This window comes from Triticum aestivum, chromosome 6A (assembly GCF_018294505.1).
Source record: "Triticum aestivum cultivar Chinese Spring chromosome 6A, IWGSC CS RefSeq v2.1, whole genome shotgun sequence".
In the NCBI taxonomy this organism is placed as follows: Eukaryota; Viridiplantae; Streptophyta; class Magnoliopsida; order Poales; family Poaceae; genus Triticum; species Triticum aestivum.
Genome location: NC_057809.1, coordinates 584,652,834 through 584,672,682, shown reverse-complemented (window position 1 = coordinate 584,672,682; position 19,849 = coordinate 584,652,834). Strand labels below are relative to the sequence as shown.

Genomic DNA, 19,849 nt, shown 5'->3' with positions numbered 1-19,849 from the left:
CAACATTGGATGACGCTGCGCGTGTGCACGCACATAAATCTTCGCCTGCTTATCTTTAAAATTATTATCATTATTCGGAAATCTTCACTTCGTACAAGTTGCAAGGCCGCAGAATAAAAATGTCCCGGCTCGTGCCACACGTATTTTACTACTGTACGTGATAGGTCAACCATGTAAGTACTACCGTGACAACATAGTACTCCCTCCGTTTCAAAATACTTGACTTTAATTTATTTAAAAATGGATGCACCTATATACTAAAAAATGTTTAAATACATTTATATTTTGATAAATAAAATGCATGTATTGTGGAACGGAGGGAGTACAAATCAAGGAGGGAGCCGCATCTTCCTACTTGCGCGAGAGCGACTTCCGTTATGTTGGCTCCAAAAATGTAGTGCGACTGTTGCCATTTGAGAATCAGTACCGACTCTAGTAAAGATTGTGCTGCTACATGTGTTGTGTCATGAAAAATGAAAAGGTGCTTTTAAGCAGGGACATGCATAAATTGCATGTATGGATACATTGTTGCATGCGGCCAATATTCTATTCTCGCTAAAAGAAAAGGAATTGCAGCTTTCTTATAGTATTCCGAAGCAAAGGGAGCACTATAAAAACGTTTGTCCCTTTTTTTTTCTCTTGGCCGATTTGCCCTAAATCCAACGGCCGCCTCTTCATTGTCGTCTTCTTTTCTTCCTCGCCCAGCCTAACCCGGCACTCGTCACCCTCCGCCATCGGCCTATCTGCTTGCCGTTGTCATCCATGGACAGCGGCTCTGCCACATCGTCTCATGGCCTTGCCCTGCCCGACCCGCCCTCTCCGTCGTGCTATCGTTGCATCGACCATCCCCCATTTTCCTTAAAAGCCTCCTGGCTTCGGCGAGCACCCCCGCACACACACCTGTCAAACCTCCGTCTCGTCTTCATGCAAGGGGCTGCCACAGACGGCAATGTCATCTTTGTGTCAAGCTCGGGGCTGACATATTATCGATCGAACCTAATTTATTTGTACTCCCTTTGTTTCATAATATAGTGCATATATATCTTTTGAAAAGTCAATTTTTACATACTTTGACCAAGTTTGTAGATAAAACTACTTATATCTACAATATGAAATATGTATAATGTGAAAACACGTCTTATGATGTAATAATATGTATTTGGTATTCAAGATATATATGTTTTTATATGCAAACTTGATCAAAATTTGTAAAGTTTGACTTCTCAAAAAAATATATACGCACTACATTATGAAACGGAGGGAGCATCCTAAAGCTGCGATGATTAATTAGGATCGAAAGAGAGTAGATTTTCTCGAAAAGATATTGCAAATTTTGTTCCGGCGCCACTTTACCACCACTTGGCACTTGGCCTACCATTTGAACCGCGGTAACACCACTAACTAACCCCGAGCTTTTAACCCATTGCATTAGCGACGGCTGACAAAGCGATTAACCAACCCCAAGACGGTCAGGCAGTTTCCGCTTCGTCGTCTTCTCCGGGTCCTCCACCTCGTCGCCTCCCTCTCTCCACCCCTCGAACTCCTCGCCCCGCCGGCTCCCAAATCCCGCCTCCCCGCCTTAATCCCCTCCCACCGCCGACGCGGAGGAGACCGGCCACCAGCCGTCTCGCCGCCGGATTCGGCCGCCGATCGAGGGCTGCTTGCCTTGCTTTGGGTGCTCGGATTGGATGGCGGGCCGGTCGCGGGGCCCCTGGTCGGCGTAGCGGGCTGGCCGGCGCCATGTTTGCGCCGAGGAAGGTGGAGGACGAGATGGCGCTGGGCAGGCAGAGGACGGTCAGGTGAGCCGCGGCGGCCTAGCTGCCCGATCTGCTGCTTTTGGTCAGGGATCCAGCATTTGGGGCCGTGCTTCGGCGCGAGCTTCGGGGCTGGGGGCCCGGCAGCATCAGTATGATTCGTGTCGTTATTCTGTTAGAGCAGGCAGTTGCAGTGTCTTAAATTTTAAGTTGTTAAGCTATACTGTAGGCTGTAGCATGGAGCTTTTCCCCTTTTTGGTTGATCTGGTCGGCGTTAAAGTAAAAGGCAGCATCACATAAAGTAAAACTGTTGATTGAGAACCCAATTCGTGTTGAGGTACAGTAATCTTCTGAACCGTTTTGAAATACAGGGATCCAGCATTTAGGACTGTGCTTCGGCGCGAGCTTCGGGGTTGGGGGCTCGGCAGCATCAGTATGATTCGTGTCGTTAGTCCGTTAAGAGCATGCAGTTGCAGTGTCTTAATTTTTTTGAGTTGTTAAGCTGTACTAGCATGGAGCTTTTCCCCTTTTTGGTTGATCTGGTCGGTGGAATTTAGCATTTATGGATAAAGTAAAAGGCAGCATCACATAAACAAATACTGTTGATTGAGAACTAAATCTGTTTTGAAGTACAGTAGTCCTCTGCTTTTTTGATATGGAATGGAGAGTATTTCTTCTGAATTGTAAAAAATTATTATGCATGTTCTTAGTAAGGAATATGAAATTGCAACCAAGTGAGATGCTCTATTCCATGTACTGTGTGTTCTGAATGGTTCAAATGCCATCTTTTGTGATGCTGCTGCCATTCACAGGTTCTATGATGAGAGGGCAAAGCCAGCGATACCGATCCAACAGAAACAGGCAGCGTTCGCTGCTAGTAAACTCGGCGTCGCGAGCTCAGGGAAGAACAAGATTTTTGTGGGAGGGGATGCGCAGCAGTACAAGATTTTCGATCCGTCAAGTGACTTCATCTTGATGTGGAACCGCATTTTCCTTTTTTCGTCCTTCCTTGCTCTATTTATAGACCCCCTGTACTTTTACGTGCCCAAAATCGTCTATGGCGACACCTATTCCTGTGTTGGGACAGACAGACATTTAACCATCATCATTACATTCTTCCGATCAATTGCCGATCTCTTGTATGTGGTTCACATCATAATGAAGTTCAGAACTGCTTTTGTTAAAACGAGCTCAACCTTGCGGGTTTTTGGAAGAGGAGACCTTGTCACAGACCCTAAAGAGATTGCATGGAAGTATTTGAGATCTGACTTTGCAATTGATGTGGTGGCTGCATTGCCTTTGCCGCAGGTAACTTGCTAGTCTTCCTTTTTATTCTAATAAATGGAATATTAACAGTACTAATGAAGTAATGATCCCTGGTTTTAGGACGTTTGTCGTGATTGTTAGTATTTGCAATATTTGATCTTATTTAACGCAGATGTGCTATATTAAGCATGAAATTGTAAGATGAGATTGAACTCAAATAATTTTCTTCAATGCAGTTGCAGTCCAGGCATTTTCTGAAACTATGTATCTTTACTTTATGTGCAGATCATAGTCTGGTATGTGATACCAGCTATCAAGTATTCTGGTGCTGAGCATAACAATAACATTCTGGTGCTTATAGTTCTTGCTCAGTATCTTCCAAGACTATATCTCATATTCCCTTTAACTTATGAAATTGTCAAAGCTACTGGAGTTGTCGCAAAGACTGCCTGGGAAGGGGCTGTATACAACCTGCTACTTTACTTGATAGCTAGTCATGTACGGTATCTGTATGCAAACTTTCATCATTTCGTATCTTGAAGTTCAATTTAAAGTCAAATGTATTGCTCAAGTTTTCATCCTTTATTCTTTCTTATGTAGCAAATTTCTTAGAATCCCTGTTCTTTTTCATTCAGGTTCTAGGTGCACTATGGTACTTGCTATCTGTTGATCGCCAAACAGCCTGCTGGAAAATGAATTGCAGGAATGGAAGTGATTGTAATATTAGGTACCTAGACTGTGATACACCAAATCAGACATGGGCTAGTACGACTGATCTCTTCAGCCGCTGCAATGCTAGCAATGACACCATCACCTTCGACTATGGCATGTTTCAGCCTGCTCTGTCAAATCAAGCGCCTGCTCAGGGTTTCTTGAGAAAGTTCTTCTATTCCCTTTGGTGGGGTTTACAGAATCTAAGGTATTTCTGTCGTGGACATCTTGATATTGTAGGGTACTAAATACTAAGTGGGAAACTTAGGTTGCAGTTTCCTTTAAAAATCGGCGGCTCTTTGATATCGTTATATACTTATGTTAGTTGAAAGTTTTGATGAGAACCTCAGAGCATTATGTGTTAAACAAAATGTGTTCGGATCTTACTCTTTCAGTCCCAGTTGAATGTACATTGCAAAATTAACTTAGAAGTTCTAATCTTGTCATTATCAGTTGCCAGGATCGGTAAGTGGTTCTCTAACATGGTATATGTTTCGTCCATTTTCTGTACAGTTGCTACGGCCAGACTCTTTCTGTGAGCACCTACATTGGTGAGACACTGTACTGTATATTCTTGGCAGTACTCGGTCTTGTCTTGTTTGCGCATTTGATTGGAAATGTGCAGGTACATTTTATACATACTTAATTATGCTCTGTACATTATAAAAGTTTGTTATTCATGAGCATGAAATTCATCATTTTAGTCATAATGTATTAATGTAAACTGTTTTTTTAGAATATGTTATCTTACATTATTTTTATTATTATTCCAGACCTACCTGCAATCTATCACTGTGAGGGTTGAGGAGTGGAGATTAAAGCAAAGAGATACTGAGGAGTGGATGAGACATCGTCAACTTCCTGATGAACTGCGGGAAAGAGTTAGACGATTTATCCAGTACAAGTGGCTTGCAACTCGAGGTGTGAATGAAGAGTCTATATTACAGGTTCTACCAGCGGATCTACGGCGTGACATTAAACGCCACCTTTGCTTGGATCTTGTTCGCCGGGTAGATACTTTTACAAACTTTTCTACAAATACATAAAACTGCATGTTTGAAACTTCCGGGTTTGCCCTTTGGACTAGACTTCTTGTTATTATTATCATGTGCTAATCTCTCTTTCTACTGTGAGGTTTCAGGTACCCTTTTTCTCCCAGATGGACGACCAACTTCTAGATGCCATATGTGTGCGTCTTGTATCATCACTGTGTACAAAGGGCACATACATTGTCCGTGAGGGTGATCCCGTGGCCGAGATGCTTTTCATCATCCGCGGGAAACTGGAGAGCTCCACAACAAATGGTGGCCGCACAGGCTTCTTCAATTCAACTACGCTGAAAGCTGGTGATTTCTGCGGTGAGGAACTTCTTGGATGGGCTCTTGTCCCGAAGCCTACCGCCAGTTTGCCGTCATCCACTCGCACAGTGAGGGCACAAATAGAAGTGGAGGCCTTTTCACTCCAGGCTGAGGATCTCAAGTTTGTGGCCAGTCAATTTAGGCGGTTGCACAGCAAGAAGTTGCAGCACACTTTCCGATACTACTCACACCATTGGAGAACCTGGGGCGCGTGCTTCATCCAAGCTGCCTGGCGGCGCTACAGGAGGAGGAAGATGGCGAAGGACCTGAGTATGAGGGAGTCATTCCATTCCATGAGATCAGAAGACTCGGATGGTGAAGATGACCCTCCACCAAAGAAGAATATCTCTCTAAGAATGATGGCCGGGAAAGTCATGGCTGGGAACAGGAAAGGGCTTCAGGCCATAAAAGAGTTGCCGACACTAAAGAAGCCGGACGAGCCAGATTTCTCGCTCGAACCCTACGAGTAAGGTATAATGGTCTATCCAGAACGGTCACTGATCCTCTAGCCCTGCTACCAAGTTAATCGTCTTTGCTGCATTGAGGAGACTGTAATCCGGTTGGAATTTGGATTCGCAGAACCGGTCATTGATGCGAGAATTCTAATTAACACTGAATCCCAAATGCATCGTGGGAGACCTTACGAAGAGATGCTAAACAGATTATATACTACACATAGATATTCTAGTCATCGTTATGTTGTACATTCAAGATGTGTATCTGTGTTTGTAAAAGTCTTGGTGCCTCAGCACAGGGCGCCGCTACACTGACTGTCTCAGCTTCAAAGAAATGCTGACATTGAAGCCATAGTATGAAGTACTCCTTAAAGAAATACAAGAGCGTTTAGACCAGTGATCTATAAACACTCGAGGGAGTACCTTTTTGGAGTCTTTTTAGTACGAGGTTTGCTATTTTGTGTAAAGAAATGCAGAGCATATCCTCCATCAGGCCATCACACTGTCTATTTCCATTTGTTAAAGCTTGAGTAAACTGTCAGCAAATTATTTTTTGACGCTACTGATTCTGCCAGGCCTCGTTGCTGTAGCTGAAACTGAACATGAATTTAGCAGAAAGCTACCAGTTATTGAGCATTGAAGGACCAAAATTTAATTGAAAGAATTGGCAGGGGCCGCGCGAACGCATACCCCCTCTACCACAAATTACGACGTCCACTCTCCCACTTGGGGAGATGGTAGGCCAGCGCATCCACGAAGTGCAATGTGGACCACTAGCCTAGGCCACGACTCTTCTTGATCAGCCGTCGACCCCGTCCAGGTAAGTATGTTGCAAGGATGCACCAGGGGCTCATTATATAGCAACCTCTCCCTCCCCTGCCTCCTCTTGTTGGCGAGGTGGTACTAAACAAACTAAGAGCGCCGTGGTGTACTGGTGCAAGGTCGTGGGCCTGGTTCTGATGGGCTTCCGGTGCTCAGGCCTAGTTCATTAGAAAAACTCTCTCTGGAAGGTAGGCGTGGGCTGTCCGCGGCGAGCGCTACCCACATCCAAGCCCACATAAATCATCTTCATGCCCTAAAAAAGGAAAAAAAAATCATCTTCGTGGACGTCCACGGGTAAAAGGTGCTGAAACGACGTGGACTGTCCTGCCATGGCCGAGAGGAGCCCCCGCCCCCGGCCATGGCCACTACAAGATCCCCGCTCGTGGCCACCCACTGCCCCCGCATCACGGGTTCTCCTGATCCACTGCGGCAAGTTCTGCAGTCATAGCAGCGGCGGAAACGAAGGCAGTGAAAGGCCGGCATGGCCGCGCGGGGGAGCACCACCGGAGGGTGTTGGGGCCGGGAGGCCAGGTGCTTCTGATGCCCATCGACGGCAAGCGCCACGTGTGGCACAAGGGTTTGGCGATATCAACGAGGTCTGCAAGAGCCCCGAGGACCCAAGAAGGGAAGAACAAGGTAAGCAGATGCGCAGTCTTTGAAGATATATTCAGTTCTCTCCTCTCTGGTTATTTTTGATGTTTTCAGATTATGTAGTAGTAGTAGTAGTTATGTACGAGAGAACGCAATCTTGCTGTGCACAAACTAGTGCGTTTTCCATATGAAGTTCATCCATGTCAAATCTTTGTGCTGACTTGTAGGAACGCTGCTGCAAGATGAGTTGTGCCATTGTGTTTGTCAAAGCAGACTTGCATAACAGGTAGCGTATATCAGTATATGTGTGTGTGCCTAAGCTAGTATCGCTCACTTTGGAAATGAAATTAAAGCTTGGTCAGCTGGAAGGAAGCTCAGCTGTTGGACAGACCAGATAAGAGTTCCTTATATACATTGGGGTTCTCTGTTAATTTTGCTATGCTAGTCTAACTGATGATACCCTGAACCCTGCACCCCGTCCATGAGATCAGAAGACCCGGATGGTGAAGATCGATGTCCCTCCACCCAAGAGGAATGTCTCTCTAAGAAATAAGAATGGTGGCCGGGAAAGTCATGGCTGGGAACAGGAAAGGGCTTCAGACCATAAAAGAGTTGCCGACAGTAAATGCTTCTCGGTCGAACCGTACGAGTAAGGTACTCCCTCCGTTCCAAATTACTCGTCGCAGAGATGGATGTATCTAGAACTAAAATACATCTAGATACATCCATACCTACGACAAGTCGACAAGTAATTCTGAACGGAGGGAGTATAATGTTCTATTCAGAACGGCCACTGATTCTCTAGCTCTGCTACCAATTTAGTCTTCTTTGCTGCATTGAGGAGACTGTAACCCAGTTGGAATCCAGATTCGCAGAACCGGTCGTTGATGCGAGAATTATAATTAACACTGAATCCCAAATGCATGGTGGGATTCCTTACCAAGAGATGCTTAACAGTTTAAAGTACACATAGATAATATAGTCATCGTTACGTTGTACATTCAGATGTAGAGTATCTGTGTTTGTAAAATTCTTGGTGCCTCAGCACAGGGTGCCGCTACACTGACTGTCAGAGCTTCAAAGAAATCCTGACATTGATGCCATAGTCTGTACCATTTTGGAGCCTGTACAGTAGAGTACAAGGTTTGCTATTTTGTTGAAAGTGTAGACTGTAAAGGCCACTTGAACATCAACTTCAGGTAATGCTGCATATGCGTCTCATCACACTGTCTATTTCTAAACTGTCACACTGGATTGAGTGACCTGTCAGCAATTTGAAACACCATATAAGCTGACTCTGCAAGGCCAGGATACTAAAGCAACTGAAACTGAACGTGAATTCAGCACAAAGAACCACTAAAGTAGGAAGGACAAAAATTTAATTCAGAGAATTGGCAGGGGCCGCGCGAACGCGTACCCCCTCTACCACAAATTACGACGTCCACTCTTCCACTTGGGGAGATGGTAGGCCAGCGCACCCACGAAGTGCAATGTGGACCACTTGCCTAGGCCACGACCCTTCTTGATCAGCCGTCGACCCCGTCCAGGTAAGTATGTTGCAAGGTTGCACCGAGGGCTCATTATATAGCCAGCTCTTCCTCCCCAGCCTCCTCCCGTGGGCGAGGTGGTACTAAACAAACTAACTTTTTTTTTGAGAAAACTAAACAAACTAACTTAGAGCGCCGTGGTGGTGCAGCTGGTGCATGGTGGTGGGCCTGATTCTGATGGGACTTTCGGTGCTCAGGCCCAGTTCATTAGAAAAATGATCTCTCTGGCACAGAACGCCTATTTCATCAAATGGGCTGTCTCCACCCTTAAAAAAAATCAAATGGGCTGTCTCCACGAGAGCTGCAGGTAGACGCAAGAGGGTTTTAGGGCCGGAAGACCAGGTGCTTCTGATGCCCATCGACGGCAAGCAGGGATTGGCGATATCGACGAGGTCTGCGAGGTCTGCGAGAGCCCTGAGGACCCAAAAAGGCAAGGACAAGGTAAGAGTGTGTATTTTCTTGCTGATATGAGTTACCTGAAGCCATGGACTGATTATGATTCCAAACTGACAGAGGGAGATGTGTGCAGTCTTAGAAGATGTATTCAGTTCTCTCCTCTCGGGTTAATATTGATGTTTTTCAGATTATGTAGTAGTAGTAGTGGTGGTGGTAGTAGTAGTAGTGGTAGTGGTAGTAGTAGTAGTGGTAGTGGTAGTAGTGGTGGTAGTGGTTTTGAACTTTTTTCGAATTACTAATTTTTTTTTTGCATATAGGGTGCGCTGGTACCCAGGTTCTCCTTTGTATTTTCCGTACTACTCTATGAGAGACTATAATCTTGTTGTGCACAAACTAGTGCGTCTTTCATCTGAAGTTCATCCATGGTCAAATCTTTGTACTCCCTCTGTAAACTAATATAAGAGCGTTTAGATCACTACTTTAGTGTTCTAAATGCTCTTATATTAGTTTACGGAGGGAGTACTAACTTGTAGGAACACTGCTGCAAGATGAGTTGTGCCAACGTGTTTGTCAAAACAATGGGTGGGTGCTTCAGACTTGCATAACATGGTATCGTATATGTGTATGTGCCCAAGCTAGTATAGCTCACTTTGGAAATGAAAGCTTGGTGAGCTGTTAATTTTGCTATGCTAGTCTAATTGATGATACCCTGAACCCTGAACCTGAAGCTTCAGTTACAGGTAGGACCTCACGCCGGGAGGAGTTTTATTATGAGAAGCTCCAATTTTCCTTATTCTGAATTTTGCAGGTTATCTATTGTCCTAGAGATTGTAATACGGTGAGCACACATTGAATAAACTAGCATCTGATGCTTCTAATTAATTTTTACACTCTTGAAGCATGGATGTTAGCAATTGACAGAGTCATGCACGTATGCAGTTGGTGTTCTAAAATTTTGTATGCTCTGAAGACAGAAAATATATCCACGTGAACTCTGAAGACAGAAACGGGTACTCTGAACCCTACGTTCATCGCTGTGTGACGCTAAGTGTTTTAAATCTTGCAGGACCAGATATAACCAAAATATGTGGACATCCTGCTAAACACACTTGTCCCACAGAAATCATACGTGGGCACGTGCGGGCCACAATATAAATTACCACAATTTCCTGCCGTGCTAGACGGGCAGTAATTATATAACTAGTGCAAATGTATTGTTCCGTGCGGCCTAGAAGCACTTCATCTCAATTTCTCATGTATTTATTCTGCTTATGTATCTTTACTTAATGTCCAGATCATAGTCTGGTACTCCCTCCGTTCGGAATTACTTGTCTCGGAAATGGATATATTTAGAACTAAAATACATCTAGATACATCTATTTCTGCGACAAGTAATTTCGAACGGAGGGAGTATGTGATACCAGCTATCGTACTCACTGCTGAGCACAACAATAACATTCTTGTGGTTATAGTTCTTGCTCAGTACTGTATCTTCCAAGACTATATCTCATATTCCCTCTAACTTATGAAATTGTCAAAGCTACTGGAGCTGTTGCAAAGACTGCCTGTGAAGGGGCCGGCAGGACAACTGCCCTGGAAAAAGCACTTCGTGGTTATGCGAATGAGAAGACACCAACCGTCATAGTACCTGTAGTCGGAAGCACATTTGATTCACTTGGGGAGGCGTACGATTTTTACAATCTCTGTTCATGGGAAAAAGGGTTTGGAATCAGGTACGGCAAAAGCATGCTAAATGTGGAGAGAATAAAGTGCATGCAAGAGATTGTGTGTGGTTGCTCGGTAAGCAACATGCTTCACTAAGTCAACTTTACATATATTGTCCGCATCTTTGCTGATTAGTACCTACAGCAGCCAGTACACGTGAAGAACGAACTAACAAAACATTTGATTTGTCTGTGAAAACTTTAGGGTGTCCCCAAAAGAAGCAACACACGAACCTGTCGCTGCCGATGTCCCGCAATGATAAGGTTACTCCGGACAAATGACAATGGCTGGCATATTAGTGAGCACAGAGCATCCCATAATTACTCACTAACGGAAAATTGTGGCGAGAAGCTGTATTGGCCTTCACACAGACATATTGACATATACACAAGAGATGTTGTGAAGCAGCTGCGCGGAAACAACATAAGTATTGGTAAAGTGTACAACATAATTGGTAGTTTCTTCGGCGCAATGAGCAACGTGTCATTCAGCAAGAGAGCTTTGAGGGGGCTGTGTGGACAGATCAGCAGAGAACAAGCTGATGATAATGCGCGCAAAACAATGGAAGTTTTTGCTGAGCTTGGAGCAAAAGACTCTGGCTTGTACTACAGGGTGCAGCCAGATGAGGACAGTCGGATAAGGAATTTGTTGTGGTCAACAGGAGCAAGCAGGTCTCAGTACCATTTCTTCGGAGATGCAATAACATTTGACACCACGTACCGGACAAATATGTATGACATGCCTTTCGGCTTATTTGTGGGAGTCAACAAATCACTTCCAGACTATTATCTTTGGCGGCGTCCTGGTTCGAGATGAGACAGTTGAAACCTTTGAGTGGGTATTCACCGAGTTCATCCGTATGATGGGTGGTAAACACCCATAAACTGTACTTACAGGTTAGACAACATACAACCCGACACCTTCCAACTTCTTACATTTCACATGTATTTATTCGGCAAATATAACAATTATGGTAAAAATCAACTTCTGGATTCAGATCAGTGCAGGGCGATGGAGCTAGCACTGGAGAAGGTCATGCCTGACACAACTCACAGGTGGTGCAAGTGGCACGTGCTCAAGAGTGCAAAGGAAAAACTTGGCCCACTTTATACAAAACGAAGCAAATTCAGATCAGAGTTTCACAAGATAATCCAACACATGCTAACAGTTGATGAGTTTGAGACCGCATGGAAGGATCTGGTAGAAAGTCATGGTTTACAAACACACCCTTACCTCACAAACATCTATGAAACAAGGGAGAAATGGGCAAAGCCATACTTCAACGGCAAATTCTGCGCGAAGATGACAAGCACACAGCGCAGCGAGAGTGCCAACCACATGCTGAAGGGTTATGTCCCAGCAAGTTGCCCAATGCACCTATTTGTCCGTCAATACATGAGGCTACTTTTCGATAGGGAGGCAAGTGAAAACTATGAAGAGAGGCGTACAAAAATAGTAAGATTTCCAACTAGCTTCATGACCTTGTTTTGTTTTTAGCCGACTACTACATCTCATGTTACTAATTCTTCTTTGCCTCAATGCAGACATCCCCAGTAATGAAAATGAATGCACCACTTGAAATGCATGCCAGTGAGATATACACCCGGGTTATGTTCGATAAGTTTGGCGATGTTGTGTATGAATCAATGCAGTACAAAGTAGAAGAGGTCTGCAAGGGAGAAACTTATTTGGTACGGCGATACCATCCAGAAAAACATGAGAAATGGTGCAGAGTAGTATACAGGGTAGAAGTTGACAAACTAGCAGACAAACTGAGGTGTGAGTGTGCTAACTTCGAGCACACAGGCTTGCTTTGCTGCCATTCAGTGAAGGTACCAAAAAAAGACAAACTTTCCCATCAGTTAGAATACCGTAACTTACTATGATTTTTGCTTTGCAGGTCCTCGACTTCCTTGGTATAGACCGTATACCAGCACAACATATTTTGAAACGATGGACAAAGGACGCACGAGATGTTCTACCAAATCATCTATCACACCTCCAGAAGGACAGCATTTCTCTGAACTCAATTACATTCAGGCACTCAAACTTGTACACTCATGCTCTCGAAATTGTGCGCTTGGGTGATTCCAACACAGAAGCATACAAGTGTGCCATGGATATCCTAAAGAAAGCAATGGACACATTGACTCCAATAGCAGCCTTGCAGGATGGTATGGGCTTGGAAGCAAGAATTGAGACACAAAAAATAAAACAAAAAGATTTGGTTCCCCTGTCTGTCCCCTACAACACAGCGTGCAGTGATGCTGAAGGAAGTGCAGTTGGTAATTTCAGTGGCCTCAGAGCTCCAGAACACAAACGGAAACCAGGGCGACCAACCACCAGCAGGGACAAACCTCCATACGACGACCGGAGTGCAAAGAATAAGTCACACACTCCTAATGTGCATGCTGCGAATGATTGTGGCACAAGTAAGCGAACTCGCTTCTGTAGTATATGCCGGGAACCAGGGCACAAGAGCCCCACATGCCCGAAGAGAGGTGACATGCCTCACAAAGAGAGGAAAGAAGCAAAATGCTCAAATTGTGGGGTTGGTGGCCACAGGAAGAATACTTGCAACAAGATTAAGGTCATCCTGCATGTTGTTCCATCTACTGGATTCGACCCAAGCACCATTTGTGAATGATTATACTCTACATTGCAAATCTATCTTGATGAGGGCTCTGCAGCCATTCGTTTGCAAAACGAGAAAAGAAATTGTTAAAAAACAGTTGGTAGTTTTCCGTCCTGTGAGGTGTATCAGTATGCTTCATGCAGAAATAATGTTTCAATTTGTTGTTTTCATAAATTAGTAGCTGTGGTTGTTTTCCAGCCTGCAGTCGCTTCCCTGTAAAGAACATATGGTGGTTTTCTGTCTTTTGAGATGTATCATCAGTATGCTTCATGCAGACATAAATGTTTGAATTTGTTGTTTTCATGAATTAGTAGCTGTGGTTGTTTTGCAGCCTGATGTCTCTCCACCTCCGTCTGTGCTTCCGATACACCTTTGCTTCCGCCCTTAATGACCGTCCCTCCGCTAACGACCGTCCCTCCGTTAGAAACAAATGTCGTCCCTCTCCCATCTCCCCTCCCATTAAAATATCCGTAGACTACTGTGGCAGTATACATCACGCGCTAATACTCTGGACCCGATGGACGCCAGCCGATTCCGTGAGCAGGCACGGACGAGCGCTCTTGCGAATTATCGCTGTATACAATCTGCTACTTTACTTGTTAGCTAGTCTTGTACGGTATCTATATGCTTTTATAGGCAACCTTTCATCGTTTGATATGTATTGCAATTTTATTAGGATCCCCTGCTCCTCTTCATTCAGGTACTAGGTGCACTGTGGTACTGCTAGGAGTATTTGTTGCTCGACTGTGATATTACGCCAAATCAGACATCGGCTAGTACAACTTATCTTCAGCAGCTGCAATGCTAGTACTATATCAATAATAAAGGTCCAATGTTTAATTTAGAGAATTGGCAGGGGCCAAACAAACACATAAATCCTCATCCTCACAAATATAAAAGATCAATATTTAATTTAAAGAATTGGCAGGGGCCGCGCGGACGCGTACCCCCTCTATCATAAATTATGACGTCCACTCTCCCACTTGGGGAGATGGTAAGCCAACGCATCCACCAAGTGCAATGTGGACCACTAGCCTAGGCCACGACTCTTCTTGATCAGCCGTCGACCCCGTCCAGGTAAGTATTTTGCAACAGTGCACTGAGGGATCATTATATAGCATTCTCCCCCACCCCTGCCTCCTCCCGTTGGCGAGGTGGTACTAAACAAACAAGACACAGAGGGTTTTTTTTTAGGTGCAGCCGGTGCAAGTTCATGGGCCTGATTCTGGTGAACCTTCGGTGCTCAGGCCCAGTTCATTAGAAAACGATCTTTGGGAGAAGAGTTTGTACGTTTTTTGCATAGAAGGTTGATTTCAAATGGATTGTCTGGGCTGGGTAGATGATCCACGGTGGTCAGGCCTCGTGGGCTCAGGTGGAGGATGTTGCAAATAATAAATATAAAGAGGAGAGTACGAGATGATGATCCCATAATTATTTACCATGGGATCACGGACCCCTTAACCTTGGAGACGTTTGCATGCCATGAGGCTCTTGCTTTTGCAGATGACCTGGGACAGCAGAGAATTTGCGTGGCATCGGACTGCCAAGAGGCGGTTAATGATATCAATAGGGGAACAGGAGGCCCCAATGCTGCGTTGGTACATGAAATAATGAACCATTGTAATAGTTTTATCACTTGCACTTTTGTTTTCGAGCATAGGAACTTCAATTTTGAAGCTCACCATCTCGCCAAGTTTGCTTGTAATCTACATATAGGTTGACATGTTTGGTTGTGCAATCCCCATGACCCCAATCTTGTACCTATGACAATTACTTCTGAATAAATAAAGCAGGCGAGATTTCTCAAAAAAAATAAAATTAACAAGTTGGAGCCAATGATGATCGCATGCAGCTGAAAGATTTTTTTTTCGCGGGTACACATGCGGTTAAAAAGTTACTGTGGATGCATACTAGCGAATACTCCTTCCTTCCCAAAATATAACACAATTGACTTCCCACGGTCTTTAATGCATAACTTTGATCACTAATATATAAAAAATTATATGAATCTAGCATGTATAAATAGTATCACATATTTGTCGTGCAAACTAGTTTTATTTTATATATCTTTATACTAATTATTTAGACATGCTACAAGTGAAAATCATAGTTAAAATTATGTCAAACAGTCCCTGCAAATTTTTTTTTTGTCAAAGAGCAAAACAAAAAAAAGTCAACCGCGCCTTATATTTTTTAAATGAGTGAGTACTTTTTTCAGAACAACCGAGTAGCTTTAATTAAGGATTATATACTTTTTTAGAATTAATTAAGGAATATATAATTTTTTAGTCTAGGAATATATACATGGGAGGAGGACGCGAGTTCTAATTAAATTGCATGGAGACTTGTAAAAACACAAGGTCGTGGGTCTGTTTCCTGGTGGACTTTCGGCCGGGTCCGAGTGGGGTACATCTTCCAATCGTGCGCCTGTGCGCCTCTCTCGAAAAAAGCAAAAGAACAGCAGTGGAGCTCCCCGCTCTTGTCTCACCTGTCCCCTTGCTGCTTCAACAGCGAGCACAGCAGGCCCCAGCACGCTACCCCAGACCACATTTGCAAGCAATCCTATACTCCACTAATTAGCAGCCACCTCGGCAACTGAAAGGTAATTTGCAACATGCTGATTCTGGAAGGCCAAGTTGATGCAACTAAAACTAAACATAACTTAGTAGAAGGCCTCTCAAGGATCAAAATTTGATTTAGAGAATACCTCCTCTACCACAAAATACAACGTCCACTCTCCCACTTGAGTAGATGGTAGGCCAACGCATCCACCAAGTATAATGTGGACCACTAGCCTAGGCCACGACTCTTCTTGATGCCGTCGACCCCGTCCAGGTAAGTATGTTGTAAGGGTGCACCCAGGGCTCATTATATAGCTGGCTCTTACTCCCCAGCCTCCTCCCGCAGGCGAGGTGGTACTAAACAAAACTAGAGCACCGTGGTGTTGCAACTGTGGGGTGCGAGGTCGTGGGCCTGATTCTGGTGGAGTTTTGGTGCTCAGGCCCACTTCTTTGAGAAAACGGTTATCCTTAGAAGAGAGAGAGAGTGTGTGTGTGTGTGTACGCTCGTTTTTGCATAGAGCTTCAAAAAGTGGCAACGTGTACCAGCGGAGGGGTTGGACATACTGTGATAGTGATGTTTGACTGTCAGAGCTTCAAAGAAATCCTGACTGGAAGCTTCAAAGAACATTGCAATGTGCATCAGAAAAACCAAGTGTTATATGGCAAAAGATTGAAATCTATCACTTCTTTCAATTATCATCTAGACATGAGGTCTGTGGTTTCCGGCGAAAAGATATGCTCTACATGATGATCTTTCAGGATTCAACAAAATATACCTGCGAAAAGGCCACGCGCCTTGTAAGAGAAATAAGTTGAGAAATGCAACCATAATACCATAAAATTGGTTTACCTGTTGCTATCATATACGGAGTATATAACTGGGTAAACTGGAGAGTTCTCAATTATATGCAAAAACTTCTTCAACTTCGTGTTCAACTGCCAACAGAAAGCGTAAGCTACAAGTGACCAAATGTATGTACAGAGAGAGTATTTAAGGAAAATCAGAACTCAGCACCAAGGGTATAGAACTACAGAACTTTAGAAAATTATATGGTTCCCACGATCATAAGTAGCAATATTAAGTGAAGCAAAGACGGCTCTATAACCTGCAGCATAGCTACGTACTCTGTAGAAATCCATCAATTCATCCGCTCTGAACTTTTGCTCCTGAACCATTGCTGGGCAGAGGAGGAACAGGAGCAAGGGAACATGGAAGAGGAAGAAGAGGGCAGGGTAGGAGATGGGATTCAGGGTGTGCCAATAAATGAAGAAAAGAAGAAGGAAAGTTCATAGGAACTGAGACTGGGGGCTGAGGAATTGATATGAACAGTGGTCATCCTTTCATGAAATGGAAATTTACATACATTTGCACAGTTGAGAAATTACATACCCTTTGGTGGGCAAAATGAAGCATCAGCAAGAAGAGCGTGCTATGGTACACAGATACGAAATACGCGGGCGGATGGCAGGTGCCCCATGCATTCAGATGACCCAAAACCAAGCAACAAACGAACCGAGGACCAGCCCAACCACAAGGAACAGCACTATGACGATCCCCGCGGTCTCGGAGTGGTGTATGGGCACGGCCTTGGGCGCGAGGATCATGAGCACGGAGGTCAGGTACCCGTTGGTGAGCCCGAGAAGGCAGGTCAGCACGGTGACCGGGATCTCGGTGCGGAAGTAGCTGGGTCCGTGCAGGCAGCCATAGAAGAGGGGATAGAACAGGAGCCTCGAGAACGAACCGGCAACGGCAACATTGGAGTTCTGCAGGAGGTAGATGGCCGGCAGGCACTTGCCGATGAGATCAAACACGTTGTAGGCGCTGATGAGCATGATGGGGTACCAGTCCTTGAGCGCATCCGAGTGCACGTCCTCCGTGATGAACCCCGGAAATATGGACAGGGTGACTGCATAGATGAGAACCACTCCTATCCCGTACCACTTCACCGTCCCGACAATGCTCCACAGCGTCGACCTCCAGGCAGGCCCCGTCATGCCGCCGCCCACCTCCGCCTTCTGAGCCCTCTGCTTGATGTTCTTGTAGTACACCACGACGGGAAGCCTGCGCGCCACGTTGTAGCACACTATGCAGATGATCATGACCACCATGCCAACCATGAAGTACAGGATTGCGCTTTGCCTTAGCCCATTGGGGTCCTGAGGGAAGCTCGCTTTTGTGATCACTCGAAGTGCTGAGACAAGTACACCTGTGGAACACAGATCATGAAAACAATGCATCTAGCATCAGCCCATCACATAGATCCTAATATATGCCTCCGACATTTTGACAAACAAAGTAGATGCTAGCAAGTTCCAAAGTCGGCAAAGCACAATCTATATATGCTCCACTGAAATTTGAAACCACTTATTGGTTGTTCTAACAGATTTTATAGTACCTGCTGCACTGTCAGTTTATACTCTCAAACTCTTCAGCTCGATAAGGCTGTATGCTGCCTGATTTCTGCCTGATTTCTGAACAAACAACCAAACCAGTTTCTAGTCTAGGGGCAATTCAGAAAACTAGCTACAGGGCAAAAACAAACGAACCGGAAGAAAACAGAGGGGGAGAAAGGGGACCTGAAGCGGCGGTTCCGGCGACGACAGCCTGCATGTAGCGCTCGGGGAGCTCCCCGGCGAAGCCGATGACCCCGCCCTGCACGAGCGCGTCGGCGACGCCGCACATGACGGTGGCGGCGACAGTGACGTCGAAGGCGCCGTAGAGGCGCGGGGTGCCCTTGACGTAGACGGCGTCCATGACGGGGACGACAAGGAGCGCGAGCGTGAAGAGGGTGAGCCCGGTGTTGATGCGGGCCGGGGCGCTGGACTTGGGGAAGACGAGCACGATGAGGAGCAGCGGGAGGAGGCAGGAGAGCATGTAGGAGACGGAGAAGACGCGGTCAACGGGCGCGCCCGGGTAGAGGTAGGAGAAGTAGTCGACGGCGGTGATGTAGGCGTTCCAGGGGAGCAGGAACCCGGCGCCGAGCGTGAAGAAGATGAGGTAGCCGACCCCGAGCCGGTCGGCCGGCGGGGGAGGCGGGCGCTCCGCCTCCGCCGACCCCGCTGGCGGCGGCAGCAGCGCCGTCGTGGCCTCCTCGTCGCCGCCGGCCATGGCTTGGTCGGGTGGATTTGGGAGATCTCGGATGGGTGGACTTGGGGGATCTGGACAGGTGACTTGTTTTTTTGGGCTGCTCGAGAGAGAGAGAGTTCCGGCTTTGTGGGCTTTCGTGTAGTTGAGGAGGTTCGTGCTCCTACGCTACGCTATGCGACTTTTAATGTAATGATGCACATGTTGCATTCTTTATTGTGTCCCTGACAGCCGTGTGCCGACTGGTGATTCTTTGCTTGATTTTTTGTCTTTGCTTTATCCCCCATGTGGCATCACGCTATCAGCTATGATCAATATACACACGCATACACTTATTCCTATGAACACACGCATCCCCTACCCCTGTGAGCATCTCCGAAAGACTGAGCCGGTATATCATTTTGAAATTTACGAAGTGACCATAGACGCCTCGAGGTCGACGGAAACATCTCCTCCCACTGAAAGCGCATCACGGGAAATTCTGAAATAAATTCAGAAATAAATGCAAACACCAGGATTTGAACCCTAATGGGCTGGGATACCATAATCCCTCTAACCATCCAACCACAAGTTGGTTCGCCATGTCCAGGTCGTTGCTAATGCGAGGTCGAGTCATTGTCGTGTTTTTTTTCATGATATTGGGCTGGCGATCTGTTTTCTCTCTCTTTGTAATCCACTCACATTCCTCTCCAAAGCCTCACATCTAGTGGGCCTTTGTTTTTTCGTCGTCGGCTGCGTTTTTCTATTTCTTTTCACAGGTCTGTGCAATGACTCAATTCGCACTTCACCTCGGCTTGGTGAGGACGTCCTGGCATGGGAACCAGAACGGAATGGTATTTTCTCTGTCCGAAGCGCGTATCGGCTGGCTCTCAACGATCGTCTTCATCAATCTTCAGTCGCGGCGAGCAGGGACCGGACTGGCGACGAGTCGTCTGAGCTTTAT

The 19,849-nt window shown here is 45.5% G+C and overlaps 3 protein-coding genes, 3 non-coding genes and 1 pseudogene across 6 annotated transcripts; 2 read left to right on the top strand and 5 right to left on the bottom strand.

Annotated features, from left to right (window-relative positions):
* Positions 1-1,725: 1,725 nt before the first annotated feature.
* LOC123128705 (cyclic nucleotide-gated ion channel 17) lies at positions 1,726-5,940 on the top strand (the record flags this gene model as incomplete). The annotated part of the gene is given in 7 exon segments (XM_044548782.1): positions 1,726-1,799; positions 2,567-3,062; positions 3,306-3,518; positions 3,656-3,939; positions 4,245-4,356; positions 4,505-4,741; positions 4,873-5,940. Coding segments are annotated over 7 exon segments (2,088 nt in total). The 3' UTR covers positions 5,560-5,940.
* A 271-nt stretch (positions 5,941-6,211) lies between these two features.
* On the bottom strand, positions 6,212-6,372 carry LOC123132839 (U1 spliceosomal RNA). Its single transcript, XR_006465069.1, has one exon. It is a non-coding gene; the product is annotated as a U1 spliceosomal RNA (small nuclear RNA).
* A 1,979-nt stretch (positions 6,373-8,351) lies between these two features.
* Positions 8,352-8,512, bottom strand: LOC123132828 (U1 spliceosomal RNA). Its single transcript, XR_006465059.1, has one exon. It is a non-coding gene; the product is annotated as a U1 spliceosomal RNA (small nuclear RNA).
* A 2,717-nt stretch (positions 8,513-11,229) lies between these two features.
* LOC123131150 (protein FAR1-RELATED SEQUENCE 5-like) lies at positions 11,230-13,559 on the top strand. The gene is made up of 4 exons (XM_044550887.1): positions 11,230-11,521; positions 11,623-12,080; positions 12,170-12,457; positions 12,526-13,559. The coding sequence occupies exons 2-4, from the start codon at positions 11,637-11,639 to the stop codon at positions 13,270-13,272; spliced, it is 1,479 nt and encodes a 492-aa protein (XP_044406822.1). The 5' UTR covers positions 11,230-11,521; positions 11,623-11,636; the 3' UTR covers positions 13,273-13,559.
* A 625-nt stretch (positions 13,560-14,184) lies between these two features.
* LOC123132851 (U1 spliceosomal RNA) lies at positions 14,185-14,345 on the bottom strand. Its single transcript, XR_006465078.1, has one exon. It is a non-coding gene; the product is annotated as a U1 spliceosomal RNA (small nuclear RNA).
* Positions 14,346-15,957: 1,612 nt separating this feature from the next.
* Positions 15,958-16,103, bottom strand: LOC123132902 (uncharacterized; annotated as a pseudogene).
* A 1,035-nt stretch (positions 16,104-17,138) lies between these two features.
* LOC123128704 (equilibrative nucleotide transporter 1) lies at positions 17,139-19,066 on the bottom strand. The gene is made up of 2 exons (XM_044548781.1): positions 18,399-19,066; positions 17,139-18,028 (listed from the first exon to the last, which is right to left on the bottom strand). Exons 1-2 carry the CDS (start codon positions 18,928-18,930, stop codon positions 17,304-17,306), a joined length of 1,257 nt encoding a protein of 418 aa, XP_044404716.1. The 5' UTR covers positions 18,931-19,066; the 3' UTR covers positions 17,139-17,303.
* Positions 19,067-19,849: the final 783 nt, after the last annotated feature.